General features: G+C 39.0%; 1 protein-coding gene across 1 annotated transcript in view; it reads left to right on the forward strand.

The window, feature by feature from the left end:
* LOC126247882 (uncharacterized) overlaps positions 1–19397 on the forward strand; it is a 303956-nt gene that overhangs the window by 173077 nt on the left and 111482 nt on the right. The window contains exons 7-9 of the mRNA XM_049948519.1: positions 12024–12048; positions 12592–12724; positions 15629–15860. Of these exons, the coding sequence (XP_049804476.1) occupies positions 12024–12048; positions 12592–12724; positions 15629–15860 (390 nt within the window). The remainder of the gene's footprint in view (positions 1–12023; positions 12049–12591; positions 12725–15628; positions 15861–19397) is intronic.

Raw genomic sequence — 19397 nt, forward strand, 5'->3', positions numbered from 1 at the left:
GTACTAAGATGCCACTATTGGTTTATTGTGATGACAGTTACAAAATTAGAATAGTAACATTTTGCATTTAGAAATGATTCATTCTGGGATGAAATTCCCCACATTCACACTAATGTTAAATATTATTCACACATGTGGCCAAACACATATTATGACATCACTTTAATTACGTATCTTAATGGCTTTAGTCAACTGTGAATGACAAAAATGATTGCCGTGCTGTGTACCCAAAATGAATGTCATGTATCTCATTGTTACAACCAGAGAGGTCCAATAACGTGGTACAACAGCTCACAGAAACTATTATTCTACAAACGATAGAGGCACAGCAATAGTTACTTCACATCTCCAGTACTTAAATTTTCAACTTTGGATTTCTTGTGTGTATGTAAAATCCATGGGTATAAACACAAAACAACCCCAACTGAAAAATTAAATCATCCAACAAAGATTACAGATAGCAAGAAAAATCAGACAGTCATTAACATTGTGGCATACCTATAACTAATGTATATAATGTGTACTCAACGTAACTTTAGCCATGAAGAGATATATAATGTCAACATAATCATACATTTAGGAAGGCAATATCTAAGTAGATAACATATGTAGACATAAAAAACTTGTCAGTTGAACACAGACATAAAGGAAACATAGAAGAAATCCAACCTGACTTTGAAACTGTGCCCACAATTAAATAAAAACGAAGATCAGCACTTGTAAAGATACTAATTAATAAACCAAGGCCAATTTAATGTAAACACACTCAATTACTTCTATACAATCACTCAGTCTTTATATAATTAAGTAGTACAATAGCAATGTCAAATCACAATAGCTTCAAAGCGCCTGCCACAGTGGCCGAGTGGTTCTAGGAGCTTCGGTCCGGACCCGCGCGACTGCTATGGCCGCAAGTTCAAATCCTGCCTCAGGCATGGATGTGTGTGATGTCCTTAGGTTAGTTAGATTTAAGTAATTCTAAGTTCTGGGGGACTGATGACCTCAGATGTTAAGTCCCATAGTGCTCAGAGCCATTTGAACCTTTAAAAGCTCTATTACGCTAACTGACTTATTACTTTTATCAATCAGTGCAGTCATTTAAATAACAACTGAGTCATGAGTATTTGCCAAGAAAACTATTTTTTTTTCATAAAAGATAATAAATTACATGAAACAGAGAGCAGACGATGTAGAAAACATGGTGCTGCAGTATACAAATCATAGTAGAACAAGATAAATGGAGATGTAATCAAACATTCTTAAATCATTACATTAAACAGTATTTAGATCAAATTGTTTCATCAGAAAGAAGGACACAAAAATTTGTATCATTAAATTTACAAAAGTTTAAAATGTGGTAAAACTTCTTTTTATATTGATGCAGTTTAATGATGCAATATATAAATAATTACTTCATTATGCTTTAAAACCTTTCATATACTTCACTACAGATACTCTTATTGTTGTTGCAGTCTTCAGTCCAGAGACTGGTTTGATGCAGCTCTCCATGCTACTCTATCCTGTGCAAGGTTCTTCATCTCCCAGTACCTACTGCAATCTACATACTTCTGAATCTGTTTAGTGTATTCATCTCTTGGTCTCCCTCTACGATTTTTACCCTCCACGCTGCCCTCCAATACTAAATTGGTGATCCCTTGATGCCTCAGAATATGGCCTACCAACCAATCCCTTCTTCTAGTCAAGTTGTGTCATAAATTTCTCTTCTCTCCAATTCTATTCAATACCTCCTCATTAGTTATGTGATCTACCCATCTAATCTTCAGCATTCTTCTGTAGCACCACATTTCGAAAGCTTCTGTTCTCTTCTTGTCCAAACCATTTATCGTCAATGTTTCACTTCCATTCGTGGCTACACTCCATACAAATACTTTCAGTAATGACTTCCTGACACTTAAATCTATATTCAATGTTAACAAATTTCCCTTCTTCAGAAACGCTTTCCTTGCCATTACCAGTCTACATTTTATATCCTCTCTACTTTGACCATCATCAGTTATTTTGCTCCCCAAATAGCAAAACTCATTTACTACTTTAAGCATCTCATTTCCTAATCTAAATCCCACAGCATCACCCAATGTAATTCAACTATATTCCATTATCCTCGTTTTGCTTTTGTTGATGTTCATCTTAAATCCTCCCTTCATGACACTATCCATTCCATTCAGCTGCTCTTCCAGGTCCTTTGCTGTCTCTGACAGAATTACAATGTCATCGGCGAACCTCAGAGTTTTTATTTCTTCTCAATGGATTTTTATTCCAGCTCTGAATTTTTCTTTTGTTTCCTTTACTGCTTGCTCAATATACAGATTGAATAACTTCGGGGATAAGCTACAATCCTGTCTCACTCACTTCCCAACCAATGCTTCCCTTTCATGCCCCTCCACTATAAAACTGCCACCTGGTTTCTGTACAAATTGTAACTAGCCTTTCGCTCCCTGTATTTTACCCCTGCTACCATCAGAATTTGAAAGAGAGTATTTCAGTCAACATTCTCAAAAGCCTTCTCCAAGTCTACAAATGCTAGAAATGTGGGTCTGCCTTTCCTTAATCTATTTTCTAAAATAAGTCATAAGTGTTGTGACTTGGCAAGACAGCCAAGCCACTACGAGGTGAAGCCGAAAGGCGCGCGTTTAAGCTCACGCAGGATGGTGTGAGGTCTGGAACAGGACAAGTAATGAAGACTAGCAAATAAAGTACGTAGCTTCTGGAATACTTAACTTTAATCCATAATTGGTGAACATCAGTCTGACGGTACAGGCATCACAAGATAAATAGCAATTGATAATGGTGCCTTGCTAGGTCATAGCAAATGACGCAGCTGAAGGCTATGCTAACTATCGTCTCAGCTAATGAGAGCGTAATTTGTCAGTGAACCATCACTAGCAAAGTCGGCTGTACAACTGGTACGAGTGCTAGGAAGTCTCTCTAGACCTGCCGTGTGACGGCGCTCGGTCTGCAATCACTGATAGTGGTGACACGCGGGTCCGATGTATACTAGCGGACCGCAGCCGATTTAAAGGCTACCACCTAGCAAGTGTGGTGTCTGGCGGTGACACCACAATAAGGTCAGTATTGCCTCATGTGTTCCAACATTTCTACAGAATCCAAACTGATCATTCCCCAAGGTCAGCTTCTACCAGTTCTTCCATTTGTCTTTAAAGAATTCGTGTTAGTATTTAGATACTCATTTAGTTTGACGAAATTGTAACATTGTTAGGTTTTCGTGCAACAAATGTCCCTCAGAGCAATATGAGTATGTCTGTCTTTCAAGACAGAAGCATTCTTATTGCCTAAGTCTTGCAGCACAACCGTGATGCCATGATGATGCTGGACAGTGAGATGACTGTGCATCGGCAGTGGAAATTATGGGTTTGATATCAGGCCGTGCATATCACCACCAGCACTAAGTTCTTCATAGGCTTAGTGCCACAGCACCATCAACCTGCCATCCACACCTCTTGCCACCAGCATTGCCAGCAGTGCCACAGCACTAGCCACTATGCAACTCCTGCAGAGAGCAGCAGGTCAAATCCCACATACAGCAGTCTTCATGCTGCTGCATTGAATGCTTGTGGAGCAGAAGGACATTCCCACTTCATGGTGCTGCATTGAATGCTTGTGGAGCAGAAGGACATTCCGGGCACTGTCACTGAGGGTGAAGTAGCATGCAACTGATGACACGACTGTAGTCAACAGAGGCCACCAGCTGCCCATTGACCAGCTGTCAGCAACATAAGGTGCCTATGCAGCTTTGTCTCACCAGGTCAGAAGCTGATGATGCTTGTGTGTCTGTGCCAGCCAGAGTCAACAGAGTGAGGTGTGTTCTGCCTCACTGAGGCATAAAAATATCATTGACCGAAGTTGAAAGAAGTATTCTCTATTGTCAGCACTTTTTCCATTGGGTCCTCTGGCCTGTCATCACCACCACTCACCCCTCTCAGAGTGCAACTGCATTCATCGGAATAGTGTCAGCAGGGGATCTTCAAGTCTGTAACTACACCATTTAGTGACAGCAAACAACTCTTGTGACTGTTATCCATGGATGAAAAAGATGACTCAACTATTGCATGGCTGCAGATTCATTGACACATGCTGGGGTGAGTGCAGTTTTTCTGTTTTGTTTTTGTTTGACTGTGAGGTCATGGCAAGTCAGTGGGTTGTGCTAGGTGTTGAGTTGCACTTGCAAGTTCAGCAGGTGGCAGATGAACTCAGATGGTATTCTGAGTAGCCATAAATATAAGCATTAGTTTTCACCTGGTTGATATGGGCAATATGGGTATCATGTGTGGAAGGTGTGACTCATTGTCAAGAAGTATAAGATGATAATCATGAGTAAAGATTCAGGAAGTGAAGCTCAGTTTGATCATTGTTTTGATATGTATAGCAACTTTGAGCAGCCACTCAGGCAAGAGTAGTTAAATGACAGTAAGGAGTAATGTGATTGTGTTACAGTTAAGTGTTCTCATGATTTGATTTTGTTTTATGTGGATCAGAGAATGTGGCTCAGTATTCAAGCACATAAGGTAGTGTGAAGTTAGGATAGGGGCATGCTTAAGTTTTTTTATGATTGTGTAATTGATAAGAAGTAATCATGCCATGATCAGTATCAAGGGGAGCAGGGTTTTCAACATTGCAAGGGGCTACCACAGAGAAGGAATTGAGAATTTTAAGAGATGAAGTAGGTAAGTTGTTAGTGGAGAAGAAAGAATGGTCTAAAATATTAGAAGCATTTGATGCTGAGATAAAGGAAATGGCTTATCCCAAAACTCTGGAGTATGGGGAGAAGTTGAATAGAGAGCACAAGGCCTGGATAATGGAAAGCAGGCCTTAGGATGTGAGGAAATGTTAATTGTGGAAATAATGAAAAAAGTAAAAGAGATGAAGCAAAGAGAAGGGAGAAGAAGGAAGCTGAAAGGGAGAGTGGTGTAAGGGTACAAAGCCTCCTTCACATATGTTGATTTTATATCCATGTTGTGAAGCTTCAAGTAAATGAACAAGCTGGATGAGTTGCAATTGGAGTGTTTCTAGTTAAGGAGATAATTATCTTTATTTCATTTTCAACATTGTTTTGTTTTCATAGTCTGTGGTGGTTGTATTCTTGTCTGAGGTACTTCTTTTGAGCTATGTGCAGTGCCAAGAGCAGTTGGGCTGACCATGACATCATTGCAAATAGCAGCAAAGAGACCCCAGGCAGGTGCAGCTCCCAAGGAATACTGAAGACTGAAACGTAGAGCTGGCAAGAATGTCAATGAGAAATTCAATTGTTTCTGGGTGAGAATGGGATTGTTCAGTCCTGATTGTCTATATTCATTTATGTTTATGAAGAAATAATAAATTGTTATCCTGTATTTAAGGAATGGTGCTACTCCTTTAGCAGAGTAGTGTGATACAAAACAAAAAAGGATTTTGTCACGAGTCGGCTGGCATTTGCTCCACTGAAGGCACAAGATAGTCGAAGATCCTTGCAGGAGCATGCTTTTGAATAATTTATGTGTTCCTTCAGAATGTCCATGTTCTCTTAATGTCACTGAATATGTCAGTGATGGGTAAACTGAATTAACTGTAAATGGTGTCATAATGCAAGTTCCCAAGAATTTACATGAGGCACAGGATAATTACACTGCTGAAATTAAGATGAGTAATGTAGAAGCATCATCTCCAATATCTAATGGAATTGTGAAATCTGAGATAGCAAGAATGAGTGTGAACTGTACCAAAGTGATTAAGTGTGGGGATGGCAACATGGGTGATTTAAATGCAGTACTCTCTGCCTAGTATTTCCTTAGAAGCAGGCTGAACAGAAGAGAAGGAAGAGCGGACAGGTTCACAGAATGGGTGGTCATGTCAGCTGAGCCAAATCTGTTTTGAAATGTATGCCAGAAGTTCAGGATGTAGCATGTATGCGAGTACTGGGTCACAGCCTCCCAAGTCAATGAGCTGATATGTGCAGAGAGCTGTTTGCAGCATGAATAAAGTCGGACATATGCGAAGAGTATGAAATGAGTGAAGGGCACAAAGTGAACCTGAAAGTAAAGATTCAGACTGATCACCATGTCAAAGTTGACCTTCAGTGGCAGAAAGCTGCTGCCATTGTAGAGCTGTCAGAAGGTTCTACTATTGTAGAAGACAAACCAATTAAACCATCTAGAAACACATTAAGGAGTAATTCTTGAGTTTCTCCCGGCGTATTTGATAATCAAAATATCCACGGGTGTACTGCCGGTCTACAGTGTCCAACGGGCACAATATTTCGGCGATCATACATGTCGCCATCATCAGGTGAACTGACGGACTGAGCTCCTGTGAACGTGCCGGCACGGAGATCCGTACACTATGGCTGCTCAGGTGGAACTGGGTTCGGTCGCGGCGGCGGCGGATTTAAATACCCTCCGCCCGCGGCGCGCTCACTCCGCCGTCCGCGCCCCGCGCCACGGTCGCGCGGTGGAACAGATTGCGACGGCGTCTGAGATGACGTCGGTGTGATGGCTCCGTCCGCCGTGGTCGTCACAACTATACATTTGCAAATGTATAGTTGTGACGACCACGGCGGACGGAGCCATCACACCGACGTCATCTCAGACGCCGTCGCAATCTGTTCCACCGCGCGACCGTGGCGCGGGGCGCGGACGGCGGAGTGAGCGCGCCGCGGGCGGAGGGTATTTAAATCCGCCGCCGCCGCGACCGAACCCAGTTCCACCTGAGCAGCCATAGTGTACGGATCTCCGTGCCGGCACGTTCACAGGAGCTCAGTCCGTCAGTTCACCTGATGATGGCGACATGTATGATCGCCGAAATATTGTGCCCGTTGGACACTGTAGACCGGCAGTACACCCGTGGATATTTTGAACATTAAGGAGTAATTTGTTTGGTATAGTGCCACCACACACCAGGAAGTTGTTTTGGTTGAGCAGGAGTCCCAGAAAACTAAGCTTTGTGAGAAGAATTTGGTTTTTAATGGCTCCTACAATATAAGGAATAAGTGGTACTCCTATAGAAGTGTTGTTTGTGGTAGCCTTATTTGTGATTTTCTGCTAAAAATAGAGTTTGGAGTATGTTGCCTAGGGAAGCTTAAGGACAACAGTTGTTGCAAATGACAAAGTTCTTGTCAGACAGATATGGTGCCAAGTTTAAGAGCTTAATGAAGCCAGACCATGTTTTGTTGAAGCTGATATGTTAAGAATAATTTATTGAGAAAAGAAAGAGTGTTGTTTTTAATTTGAAAGAGTGGAATGGAGAGTTAGAAGTTTTTTGTACATAAGCATGGCCCAACAGTGAAATATTTTTCATAATATTTACATTAGTGAGCAGGGCAGGAGACCCTTGACAAATGTTGTGGGATCAAGTGACATTAAGCAGTGTGAGCAAGAGATGAGAAACAAGTTTGTGGAGTTTAAAGATTAATGTAGTGCTTGTATAGTAGTTAAGAATGCTAGTCGTATGTACTTGTTTTTCAGATTAAGGGTGAAAGTAATTTCAGTGGACAACCTGGCCAAAGCAAGATTGGAGGAATAGGGTCTTCATGAAGGGAGGGGAGGGAGCAACATTGTGTTGCTATCCAATCTTTTAGCAAAATTAATAATAAGTAATGAGCAAGCCACCATGAAGTATTGCATCAGCACAAGCAGGCTGGTAGCTGCAGTGTGTAGGTCAGAATAAATATGAAGATAAGGGGATAGTGAGACAAAGTTAGTCACACTCAGCTGAAACCTGCACTCCATAGTGATAATAACCATACTGGGTGGGTCAATGTCCCCACATCAGGGCAAGTCTCCTGTTACAGGAAATGTGACTAGGTGCCAAGCTTCAGTTAAACAAAGCAGCCATCAAAAACCAGCAACACCACCATGATGCCAGAGTCATGCTGGACAGTGAGAATACTGGGAGTCACTAGCAGCAACCATTGATTTTGAGACTGGGTTGTGCCTGTCACTGTCAACCTTCTGTCTTGACTACACCTGCTGCTCCAGCAAGCACTGAGTTACAACCCCCCCCCTCCTCCCCCCCTCCCCGCACCACCATCAGGATGTAGTGCCACAGCACTGTCAATCCACTGACCACCATCTGATTCCTGCCAGAGAGCAGTGAATCAAATCACACGCACAGCAGTCTCCGCACCACCAGTGCAGTGAATGCACGTTGAAGTGAGGGGCTGTTCCAGAAATCATTAATGATGAGGAATAGCATGCCACTGATGTCAGGACCATGGCCTGTGCCAGCCACTCACGAACCTGCCCTCTGCAATTCAGGGTGCCTGTGCAACATTCTCTCACCAGGGTGGAAGCTGCCACTTGTACATCAGCATCAGTCAGGCTCAGCAGATTGAGGTGTGTTCTGCTTCACTAAGCCACAACAAAGTTGAATAAAGCATTGTCTATTGTCAGCAGTGTTTCCACTGGTGCTTCAGCCTGTCACCACCACCACTCACCACTCTGAGGGCAGCTGCGCTATTCAGTTATATGGCAACAAAACACACATGCTGCACAGGGGCAGAAGTTACTGCATCACAAGTCAGTCATTAGTTTTAATACTCAGCATGTGCTCCATGTGAGGAAAACAGTATATACGGTACAGCACTTTCCATAGTGAACTCCCTGTAGCCAACCAAGCCAATCTGTTTATGTGGAGATCAACATATAGTGTACTATATTCATGTAGGAAGTCCTTGAATGAATGTATGAAAAGTAACTCCAACTACTTATTGTTCTGCTCATTGTGATGATAGAGTTTAATATTGTCTACATTAGTGCATTTGCTTCCTGTACCATACATTTTCCTGTTCCTAGTGTTTTTTTTTATGATTGTATGTATGTATGTGGTTTTCTCAATCCCTAAAGGGAAGAGTGATGTACCTTCATCATGATGCATGCAATTCCAGAGTGTGTGCTTCCCTACTGTGAGCTGCCAAAGAAACAGCATTATTTTAGAGATCAGAAACGAGTGCTCTGCCTGTCCTTTATGCTGTATTACTGTTGTCCAGTCAATTTGTCCAGTACTATGCACAACCTGTATCTTATGTGTTGCTCTATGAAGTACTATGTTCCATGAATCATATTTGTTCTTGCTGTAACACCAACCTTGTTGTAGACAATGGAAGTAATGAGCACATATCACATGGAAAGAAAATTGTCAGATGCACAGAGTTGCAAAGATGCTAGAATTAAGATTGCAAATAAAGATTCATGTGTTCTCATCCTGATGAAGTTGAATCACTACAGGTATTGTTGACAGATTTGTCCCATTTCCTTGAATTATCGAGAAATTTATTTTCAGTATTTGCCTTTACTGTAGAAAGGGGAGTGGCAATATTTGACAAGAAAAAGGTGAAATTGTGAAAGATGGAAATGCTATTTCGGAAGGCAACACACCAGGGAATGGACTGTACATCATTGACACCAGAAGTTACTGTAAAAAAGAAGCACCACTGACAAAAAAGAAGAGAACCAATCAATGGCACAAAAAAACCAGGACATCTTAATTTCATTTACCCAAAGAAAATACCAGAACGGTGTGATGGTGGGGACTAAATTGTGTTGGAAGAGGACATGCCTTGTTGTTCACACTGATATAGCTTTATGTGGTAAGGTAAGTCCACCAATTTACACCGAAGAAGAATATTTTTCAGCATGTCTTGATGATTATACATATTTCTTGAAAATGTGCTTTCTTCACACAAAAGATGAAACAGAAGACCACATCAAGGAATATGTAAGTGAAAGTGGAACTGATTTCAATCTGCAGGCAAAAAAAGTTAGGTGTGACAGAGGAAGAGAGTACAGAAGTGCTGACTTCAAGGAATGCTATAAAAAGAGAGATACATTGATTGACTGCACTATTGAAGAAGAGGAAGAGAGTACAGAGGTGCTGACTTCAAGGAATGCTATAAAAAGAGAGATACATTGATTGACTGCACTATTGAAGAATCTCTCCAATTGAATGGTAAGGGAGAGAAAATAAATCTTACTGTCATGAACAAATTAAGGGTTGTGTTGTTTGATGAAAAAATTGAAAACAAAATTTGGGGTTATCCTGTTTTGGCTGCAGTTTGTCTCATGAACAGCTGCCTGCTACAGCTGTTGACGTGATTCTAGCTCAAATTCGTGTGGCAGAAGAACAAATTTTTTCAGATTGAGTATTTTTGGACCTGTGGTGTTCAAAAAATGACTTTGGTATTAAAAAAAAAACTGAGTGAAAGAAGTGAAAGAGATGTTCCTGTAGGATTCCCTGGACTAGACTTACAAAAATTCAAAAAAACTTTCTGCACACAGGAAGGTATCTTTTTAAAAGATCACCAAGTAGGATGAGGAAGTTAAATACAAATAAGTTCAGAAATATCTTAGAATCCTTACTGAAAGAAAAAAAATTGTATACTGTTGATGAATTTATAAACAGTGATGTATGTGATCTAGAAATTCAGTTATAAACAAATTTCTGCTATCCTTATTATCCATTAATTCAATTATGAACTAACAGCTTCCATTCTTATTATTTTTAAGATCGTGTGCATAACAACTTTGTATAGATAGTGTAACAAAATGTAATTATAAAATTGTTGAATTGCATACTGTGAAATACAACCTGTATTTCAAAAACACATAACATATACGTATATAATTGTACGGTGCCTTATGCAGCCTGAAAGCAATCTTCTGGGCCAGTGAATAAATGAAAAAAATGAATATACAGGTGAAGGCTATGTCATATGGAATCCTATGACTGTAAAGTTTTCTGAAGTAAGAGATGTTTAGATTACTCATCAATATGAAAACAAAAAAGAGGGAACTAAAGAAGAAGGATTCCATCTAACTGTAGAAAATCAAATTTTTGAAGGAGAAGAAAGAAGAAAAGAACCAAAAGTAAGAAGAAAAGCACCTATAGAAAGAAGAGAAGAACCAGAAAAAGTTAGAAGAGAAGAGCCAGAATTGGAAAGAAGAGAAACTCTAGAAGAGGATAAAAATATAGTACAGGTTATATATCTCTGAACAGTAATGCTCCAGTCACTTGTTGCTGCAAGAAACAGTGTGTTTTGCACTATCTACTGCTGAAGCAGAATACAAAGGTGCAGCTCAATGTTATCAAGATATCAAAGTTTTGAAAAGTTTCATGGAAGAATAGCTGAATAAAAACATGAAAATAACACTTTGTATGGATAACCAAAGTGCAATACCAATGATCAAATCTGGTCAAACGTCATGAAGAAGTAAACACATTGATGTGAAGTATCATTTTCTCTGTGATGAACTGAATCATGGCTGGTTCAACATTCAATACTGTCAAACTCAAGAACAACTTGCTGACATTCTAACTGAACCTCAAAGTATTGATCTTAAAATACTGAAAGAAAAGTTGATGATTAATTGAAATTAAAATCTACTGTTCTTTTTATCAATTCAGAGATATGGTCAAAATTGTTCTGTGAAATATATTGTTTTGAGAGAGTATGTTGAGATATATGAAGACCACAGTAAACAAAACAAGCTGTCTGTATTAATGTAAGATCTTTGTTGGTTACTGTTTATAATAATAGATGAAGGCTCTTGTTCCTTTTTAGTCCTGTGGTTTTGTGTACTTTCTTAAGATACAGATGAAAGACAGTCCCCACTATTTTCCTAGTAATCTTGACACCACCACTTCAGTGACCATGAACAGGGTATTCAGGCTTCAGACTCCATCTTTGAAGCTGCTCTGCTTGTACCAGCTGAAAAGTAATCTAAAAATTGCACGTACTGCTTCATGAACTCATTGCATCTTGTTCTTGAACACACATATATTGCACCAACATTATAGTCATTCATTCCATATTACACCCAACTCAGAATCAGATAATACAGTATTTCTTCATACGGTTTCATCAATATCTCCTCCATTAGCTATATCTTCTTTTTTTTCTCCGTGATGTCAGTGGGATTGTCATGATGCAAGGCTTTGGGGTCCACAGTGAATCTCCCAGGTTAAACAGCATATATTTGTGAGGAGAAGTTGGCTGGCTGCCCATTGTCTTGCAGATGCACTGAGTTAAGCCTCACTCATGTCATATGCACAGTAAAAAAACAAATTTCCGCACAGTATATATGTCAATACTGACCACTGAACTACTAATAAAATGCTGGAGGTCATGACCATCCTTTGTCTGTTGGAAGGATAGAGAAAACAGCATATCACGTTCTGTGAAATTCATTGTTACATCTCAACATACCTTTGAGAAACCATTTTTCAAACAAAAATATTATCAGCCAGATAATCTGCTTTGATCTCCCTCTATGAGTATGGTAACAACTTATTCCTCGCATACTCCTCCACATAAAAGACGTGAAGCATTCTTATCTGCTCCACTAGATTTTTAAATTGAAATACTGCAAACATTTCAAATATTTCTGGGAGAAATAATTATACTTTTGTGTTTGAATGTCAGTTAAAATAATTTTAATGGTTACTGGTATTTATTTTCGAACATGGATTTACAATAGTGTTTCTTGTTCTTGAGATTCCCATACATTTGCACAATTGTCTTTTTATTTTTAATATAAATCTAATTATATAATGTTCAAAATGCATCATTTTTTTCTGTTTGAGGATCATGTTACAACAAAGGCTTTTGCCACTATTTATAAGTGGATGATTTATCCAGATCCAGAAAGTCATCGTCTACTTACGAAAGAGAATATCCTTGAAGTATTTAAGGCAGCACAATTCCTTGGCATCAAAGGTAAGCCAGAAAAAGGTTCATCATACAAGGCAGTAGGTAAGGCCTACATTAGTTCCAATAGAGTAGGGAAAAAATCTCAAAAACAGTGGTAAATTCAAAAAACAAAAAGTGATTGACATGAAAATGTAATATTTTGTTCCCATAATTCTAAACTCTGTGTGAACAGTCCTTGGAAGGACCAGTGGTACTGCTTGACTGCCATGTCATCCTCAGCTGTTGTCAGTTTTTGTGACCAGAGGTACTGCTTCTCAATCAAGTAGCTACTCAATTAGTCTCACAAGGGCTAAGTGCACACTGCTTGCCAGCAGTGCTCAGCAGACCCAGACAATCAGCTGTCCAACAACTAGCACAGCCTAACAACACTTAACTTGGCTGATCTAATGGGAACCAGTGTTAGCACTGCGGCAAGCCTGAGTGTTTCCATAACAGTTTTGCAAAAAAATAGCCTGCTAAAATCAGCAGTGATGCATTCCTCTTTCCCATTCAAGGGCTAAGAAGAATATCAGTGACTGAAATTCACTATCACACACTCATACAAAAAACCATAAAATTAACTATGGTATGTCATTATCATAGTCACTGGAACAATTAAATCATCAACTTGATGACATCAAGTGCTATGTGCAAAATGCATGATGATGGTACTACCAGCAAGATTTTGGAATGGATAGTTTTTGTGTGAAGTCAGTTTGTTATTTTTCTGATTTTGGTCAACTGTTGAATGCTTAAAACAGTGGAAGCCCCACGCTGGAGTATCAACAGTGTAAGGAAATGATAGATTGCCATTCACCATAAAGATGACATGTTGAGTCACAGATAGGCACAATGAAAAGACATATACACATTAGCTTTTGGCCAAAGCCTTCTTCAGAAAAGGAAACACACACATTCATTCATGCAAGCAAGCAAGCACACTCTTATGACCAGTATTTCCAGCAGCTCAGACTGGAATGCACTTTTCTTTAAATTTTTGAGTGCTTAAAGTTTAGAATGTTCAGTGATGTCAGTTTTCATATTACATGATTAAAGTCTTTCAAAGCTTGCTGTTTTTTTAATATATATATATATATATATATATATATATATATATATATATATATATATATATATATATATATATATATATATATAATAGAGGGAAACATTCCACGTAGGAAAAATATATCTAAAAACAAAGATGATGTGACTTACCAAATGAAAGTGCTGGCAGGTCGACAGACACACAAACGAACACAAACATACACACAAAATTCAAGCTTTTGCAACAAACTGTTGCCTCATCAGGAAAGAGGGAAGGAGAGGGAAAGACGAAAGGATGTGGGTTTTAAGGGAGAGGGTAAGGAGTCATTCCAATCCCGGGAGCGGAAAGACTTACCTTAGGGGGAAAAAAGGACAGGTATACACTCGCACACACACACATATCCATCCACACATATACAGACACAAGCAGACATATTTCTGTCTGCTTGTGTCTGTATATGTGTGGATGGATATGTGTGTGTGTGCGAGTGTATACCTGTCCTTTTTTCCCCCTAAGGTAAGTCTTTCTGCTCCCGGGATTGGAATGACTCCTTACCCTCTCCCTTAAAACCCACATCCTTTCGTCTTTCCCTCTCCTTCCCTCTTTCCTGATGAGGCAACAGTTTGTTGCGAAAGCTTGAATTTTGTGTGTATATTTGTGTTCGTTTGTGTGTCTGTCGACCTGCCAGCACTTTCATTTGGTAAGTCACATCATCTTTGTATATATATATATATATATATATATATATATATATATATATATATATATATATATATATATATATATATAGAGGGAAACATTCCACGTGGGAAAAATATATGTAAAAACAAAGATGATGTGACTTACCGAACGAAAGCGCTGGCAGGTCGATAGACACACAAACACACACACAAAATTCAAGCTTTCGCAACAAACTGTTGCCTCATCAGGAAAGAGGGGAAGGAGAGGGAAAGACGAAAGGACGTGGGTTTTAAGGGAGAGGGTAAGGAGTCATTCCAATCCCGGGAGCGGAAAGACTTACCTTAGGGGGAAAAAAGGACAGGTATACACTCGCACACACGCACATATCCATCCACACATATACAGACACAAGCAGACATATTTAAAGACCAATGTCTGCTTGTGTCTGTATATGTGTGGATGGATATGTGCGTGTGTGCGAGTGTATACCTGTCCTTTTTTCCCCCTAAGGTAAGTCTTTCTGCTCCCGGGATTGGAATGACTCCTTACCCTCTCCCTTAAAACCCACATCCTTTCGTCTTTCCCTCTCCTTCCCCTCTTTCCTGACGAGGCAACAGTTTGTTGCGAAAGCTTGAATTTTGTGTGTGTGTTTGTGTTTGTTTGTGTGTCTATCGACCTGCCAGCGCTTTCGTTCGGTAAGTCACATCATCTTTGTTTTTATATATATATATATATATATATATATATATATATATATATATATATATATATATATATATAAACTGAATGTCTTGGCACTGCCCTATAATTGTGACTTTTCTCTGTGTCATAGAAGCAGGCATTAGCTCTGATCAATTTTTATAATAAATAATGTTTGAGGGAAGTGAGTTTGTTCACATATTTCAAATTTTGCTCAGTTGTTGAATATTTAAAGTAGTAAGGTGTTTAGTGATATGTCTATTTATATTACATGGATAAAGTCTTAAAATATTTCAATGGGTCAGTACTACTAAATCGCTAAATTTCCTGTCATTTAAAGTTCAACATTAGAGAAACATAAGGGATCATGTGTATGGTGCATGATTTAAATATAACAAAATATAGTAATAGTTATCAAAGATTGTGTTAGTTTTCATAAATGTGCTTTCATATTTGTTAATATTATGACTCATTTCTAACAATTTTTTTTTTAATGTCTGAAGAACTAGAAGAACAATGCTGGACTTTCATTGACTGTGAAGAGCTCTTCTCAGAAGAATCAGCATTCCGCATGTTCTTGAAGGCTCGTCACTTCGGTATGCAGGCTATCACTGAGTTAATGGTTCCTCGAATCATGAATTTCTTCCTGACTCTTGTCAGCTCACGTAATTTCCTTCACCTTGATGTTGACGAGCTTTGCACAATCTTGCAGTCAAACTACATAGCCGTACACTGGTACAGTACTCACACTTTATTACAATACCTAAAAATTTAGTAATTCTTTTTTATTTATGTGCTAAATTAATTTTCATTTACTTGGATACACATACAAATGGTTTTACATTTCTGTGTTCAACACTGAATACACATTACATTTTCCTCCTTGCTTTTGTTAGTCTAAGACTTCTAAAATAGCCTACCTGAATCTATTCTTAATGATTTACTGACTATGTCTTATGTTTATGAAACTGGATGTAAAGCAGGCATGTAACTATGATGTGGATACTAAAGTGATGCCTTGGGGTCACTGAGGACCAGGGGTCTCCAGAGGATCAAAAAGATAGGAAAAAAGGAAACTTCAAAATGGAAAGGAAAAGTGACAAAATAGGAAATGTGACATGCATAAAAATATGTTCTCATACACAGCAAGTTCCCAAAAGTCATGGAGGAGCCCTGTGACAATAGTTGGTCGTTGGCATGTGTTGTGCAGGTGCATCTGTAAAGTCCTGGAAGATGGGTTCCTGCACTCTGCATCCACATTGGAGACAATCTGGCTCAACAGTAGACATTTGATCACACTGTATGGCTCTGCAGAGCTGAAATGATGTCCATTCATCAAACATTCACAGTTGTCCTTTCTTCAGGGCAGTAACTTTTTTGCATAGACTGTTTTTGTTTTTGAAATAAACACTTCATTTCATGATATTTCTCTATTAGCTAATTTTGTCCCCTTGGTCATAATCAAATTACATACACAGATGGCAATCCCATCTGTAAAATGATAAACTGTAACCCTTATGTGAGTCTCTGTCACTGTGCCAGTGTCAGCCTCAAGAAATCTGTTGATCCACATTTCAAATAAAACTCTGCCTGACACAGTCAACATATGAAAATTTGTTGACTTGTGCAGCAGTTTACGCATATGAAAACAACCATCCAGTAATGAGTACTCACCCCAGCCACTCTTAGCCTTTGGAATTTGAATTCTTGTGTAATATGTTTCATGCTATAACCCATGTACCAATTACCATCCCATATTCAAAGTTGCTTAACTTGGCATAAATGGCACATTTTTCACCAGGGACAATTCTTCCTTAGACTTGGCTACTCAGTTTACAATAATAAAGAACAGAGAGTTGTGGTGCTATTTAAAAGAAAAACAAACTCCAGAGAATCCTGCAGTTTATAGTAATTTGGATTGAATGGAGAAGTCATAGTACAGGATGACCCAAATGTCCATTAACATTTGAAAATGCAGTAATTCATGGAATAATGTAGGCAGAGAGGTGAAACTTAACACACATGCCTCAAATGACAAGCGATTTTACTGAAGCTAAAAATGAGTGCATAAACTGGCCAACAGATGGTGCTAAACAGCAAAATGTCAGTGACACTGCAAGAGTCGCATATAAAATAAGCTGTAGTGAGAGAGGCATTCAGATATCAATGTAGTCCTCACATTTTGACTTTACCACAGAAGGCTCTGTTAGTGAAACTTTACTATCAGAATGGAAAATCCGCTGCTGCAGCTTTATCATCCTGTCACCATAAGAAGGGTATTTGAATGGGCAAAGGCGCTGTGACAAGTGTCGCTGTGAAGAAAATGATCACAAAGTTCGAAGCCATGGGTTGTCTAGACGATTAACCCTGTAGCGGGCAACCAGGCACAACTGCTACTGCTGCTCAGTCATTTCAGGACAAAATGGGGACTTTATTGGGTTTATATCTGTATAATGAAGGCAGTGCTACTGAAATCACACTACTATTTGGAGAGTGCTAAGGCGTATCCTCCAGTGCTATCTGTACAAAATCTAGTGTCTTCAAGACACCAGTTTTGTGACACATTCTTTTGGTTAGATATGACATCCATTCATTGGCTGCACCATCAGTTCCATAAAACCTCAGTGTATGTAGGAGGGTATTATGGTTCAAACAGTCAAATGCCTTAGACTGGCCACAGAAAATACCAACTGGCACTATTTTGTTTAAATAATTTATTAAGTTAGCATGTAAATGACATTCTTAGTAGAGAAACTCTTCTTAATTAAAAAGTGTGATTTAGAGAAGATATTATAGTTGCTCAGTTGGGACACACGTCTAAAATACACCACCTTCTCAAAAGTTTTAGAAAATGATATCATTAGTGAAACAGATCAGTAGTTATTGATATCTCAATATCACTTTTGTTATAGAAGGGTTTATCAGTAGCATATTTCAGAGTATTGGAAAAATGCCTTGAGTGAATGATACCTTACATATTGCAGATAAGACACAGCTTATTATATTTGAACCTGTTTTTAACTTTCTTGTGTGGGATGGATAACATGACACTTCTGTGTGTAGACACAAAATATTGCACTGCAGCTTTTGCTAAAAAGATGCTGAATGCCCTTGAAGGAGCTGTATCTGTCTCAAAAAGAATGTGATGAGTGCTATATACTCTTTCCTCAGTTAGTAGACTAACCAGGCAACTTTTATGAATATATGAGATGAAGAAAGAAACGTAGTCTTACATATGATACTCAAGATAATTTGTGGTGACATTGGAAACAAAGACTACAAATAGTCTATACAACTTCAAAGAAATTCAGTGAAATAGAATGTTGTCAGTTAACCTTCAGTGACTGTCATTCAACATACTTGTGAAAGACAAACATAAATATTAGAATAAGATACTGTGAACACCTTGTGGTGCCATTGATCATCAGGATCAACATCACCCAACACATCAGCTGTAGCATGCTTAAAATTTTATCTGTAACTTTAAATCATTATCTTTATTCTGGCAGTTTCTGCTTGTTTGTTGAGTTATGTGTTCCATGGTAATATGCTCTGTATCTACTCATGGTATAATAGTGAATAAAGTGTGGAATTGTTAGCCAAAGTGTCTGTACATTACTCACCCACCACTGGCTGTCCTCACTTGTGATCCCAGACACAGTACATTCTCCACATATTTAATGGACATGCAAACTGACATGAGGATAACGGATACCAGTAACCACTGGAGACTTTTAAGATCTTTCATTGAGCTCAATAGTACTCATCATGGATTAGACAGTGCAACAAATGATTTAGAAGCTACCAAATCCAAAAGTGATTGAAAATGAATTTTTGTACTCCCCCACATGTGCACACAAAACTTTCACCGGCGTCAAATGTGACATCATTCACCACACCATACAACAGGCCTGATCAACTTACCTCCTACAGGGCAAGAGCTGGATCACCCACTCAGTTGCAGTGTTCACATGCAATAACACTTTTTCAACCCCCACCAGGTTCTCAGGCAATGAATCTGTTATTGGATGGCCAGAGGAGCCATGTAGTACATTTCTGATCTCTCTGCCACATCATAGATGATAAGTGTAGTTCTGCACACCAGTACCCTTGGGTCTAATCGGTCAGTGCCCTGCAGACAACTTCCATACAGCACTTCCACGGTGCCTTGTATGCCTCCAAACTGCTTCTATTATTAGTGGATCAACCCCATACCTGGTTTGGTTCACTGGCATAACACGTTTGATGACACATCAAAGTACTCAACTTTAT

This window comes from Schistocerca nitens, chromosome 1 (genome assembly GCF_023898315.1).
Source record: "Schistocerca nitens isolate TAMUIC-IGC-003100 chromosome 1, iqSchNite1.1, whole genome shotgun sequence".
Lineage (NCBI taxonomy): Eukaryota > Metazoa > Arthropoda > Insecta > Orthoptera > Acrididae > Schistocerca > Schistocerca nitens.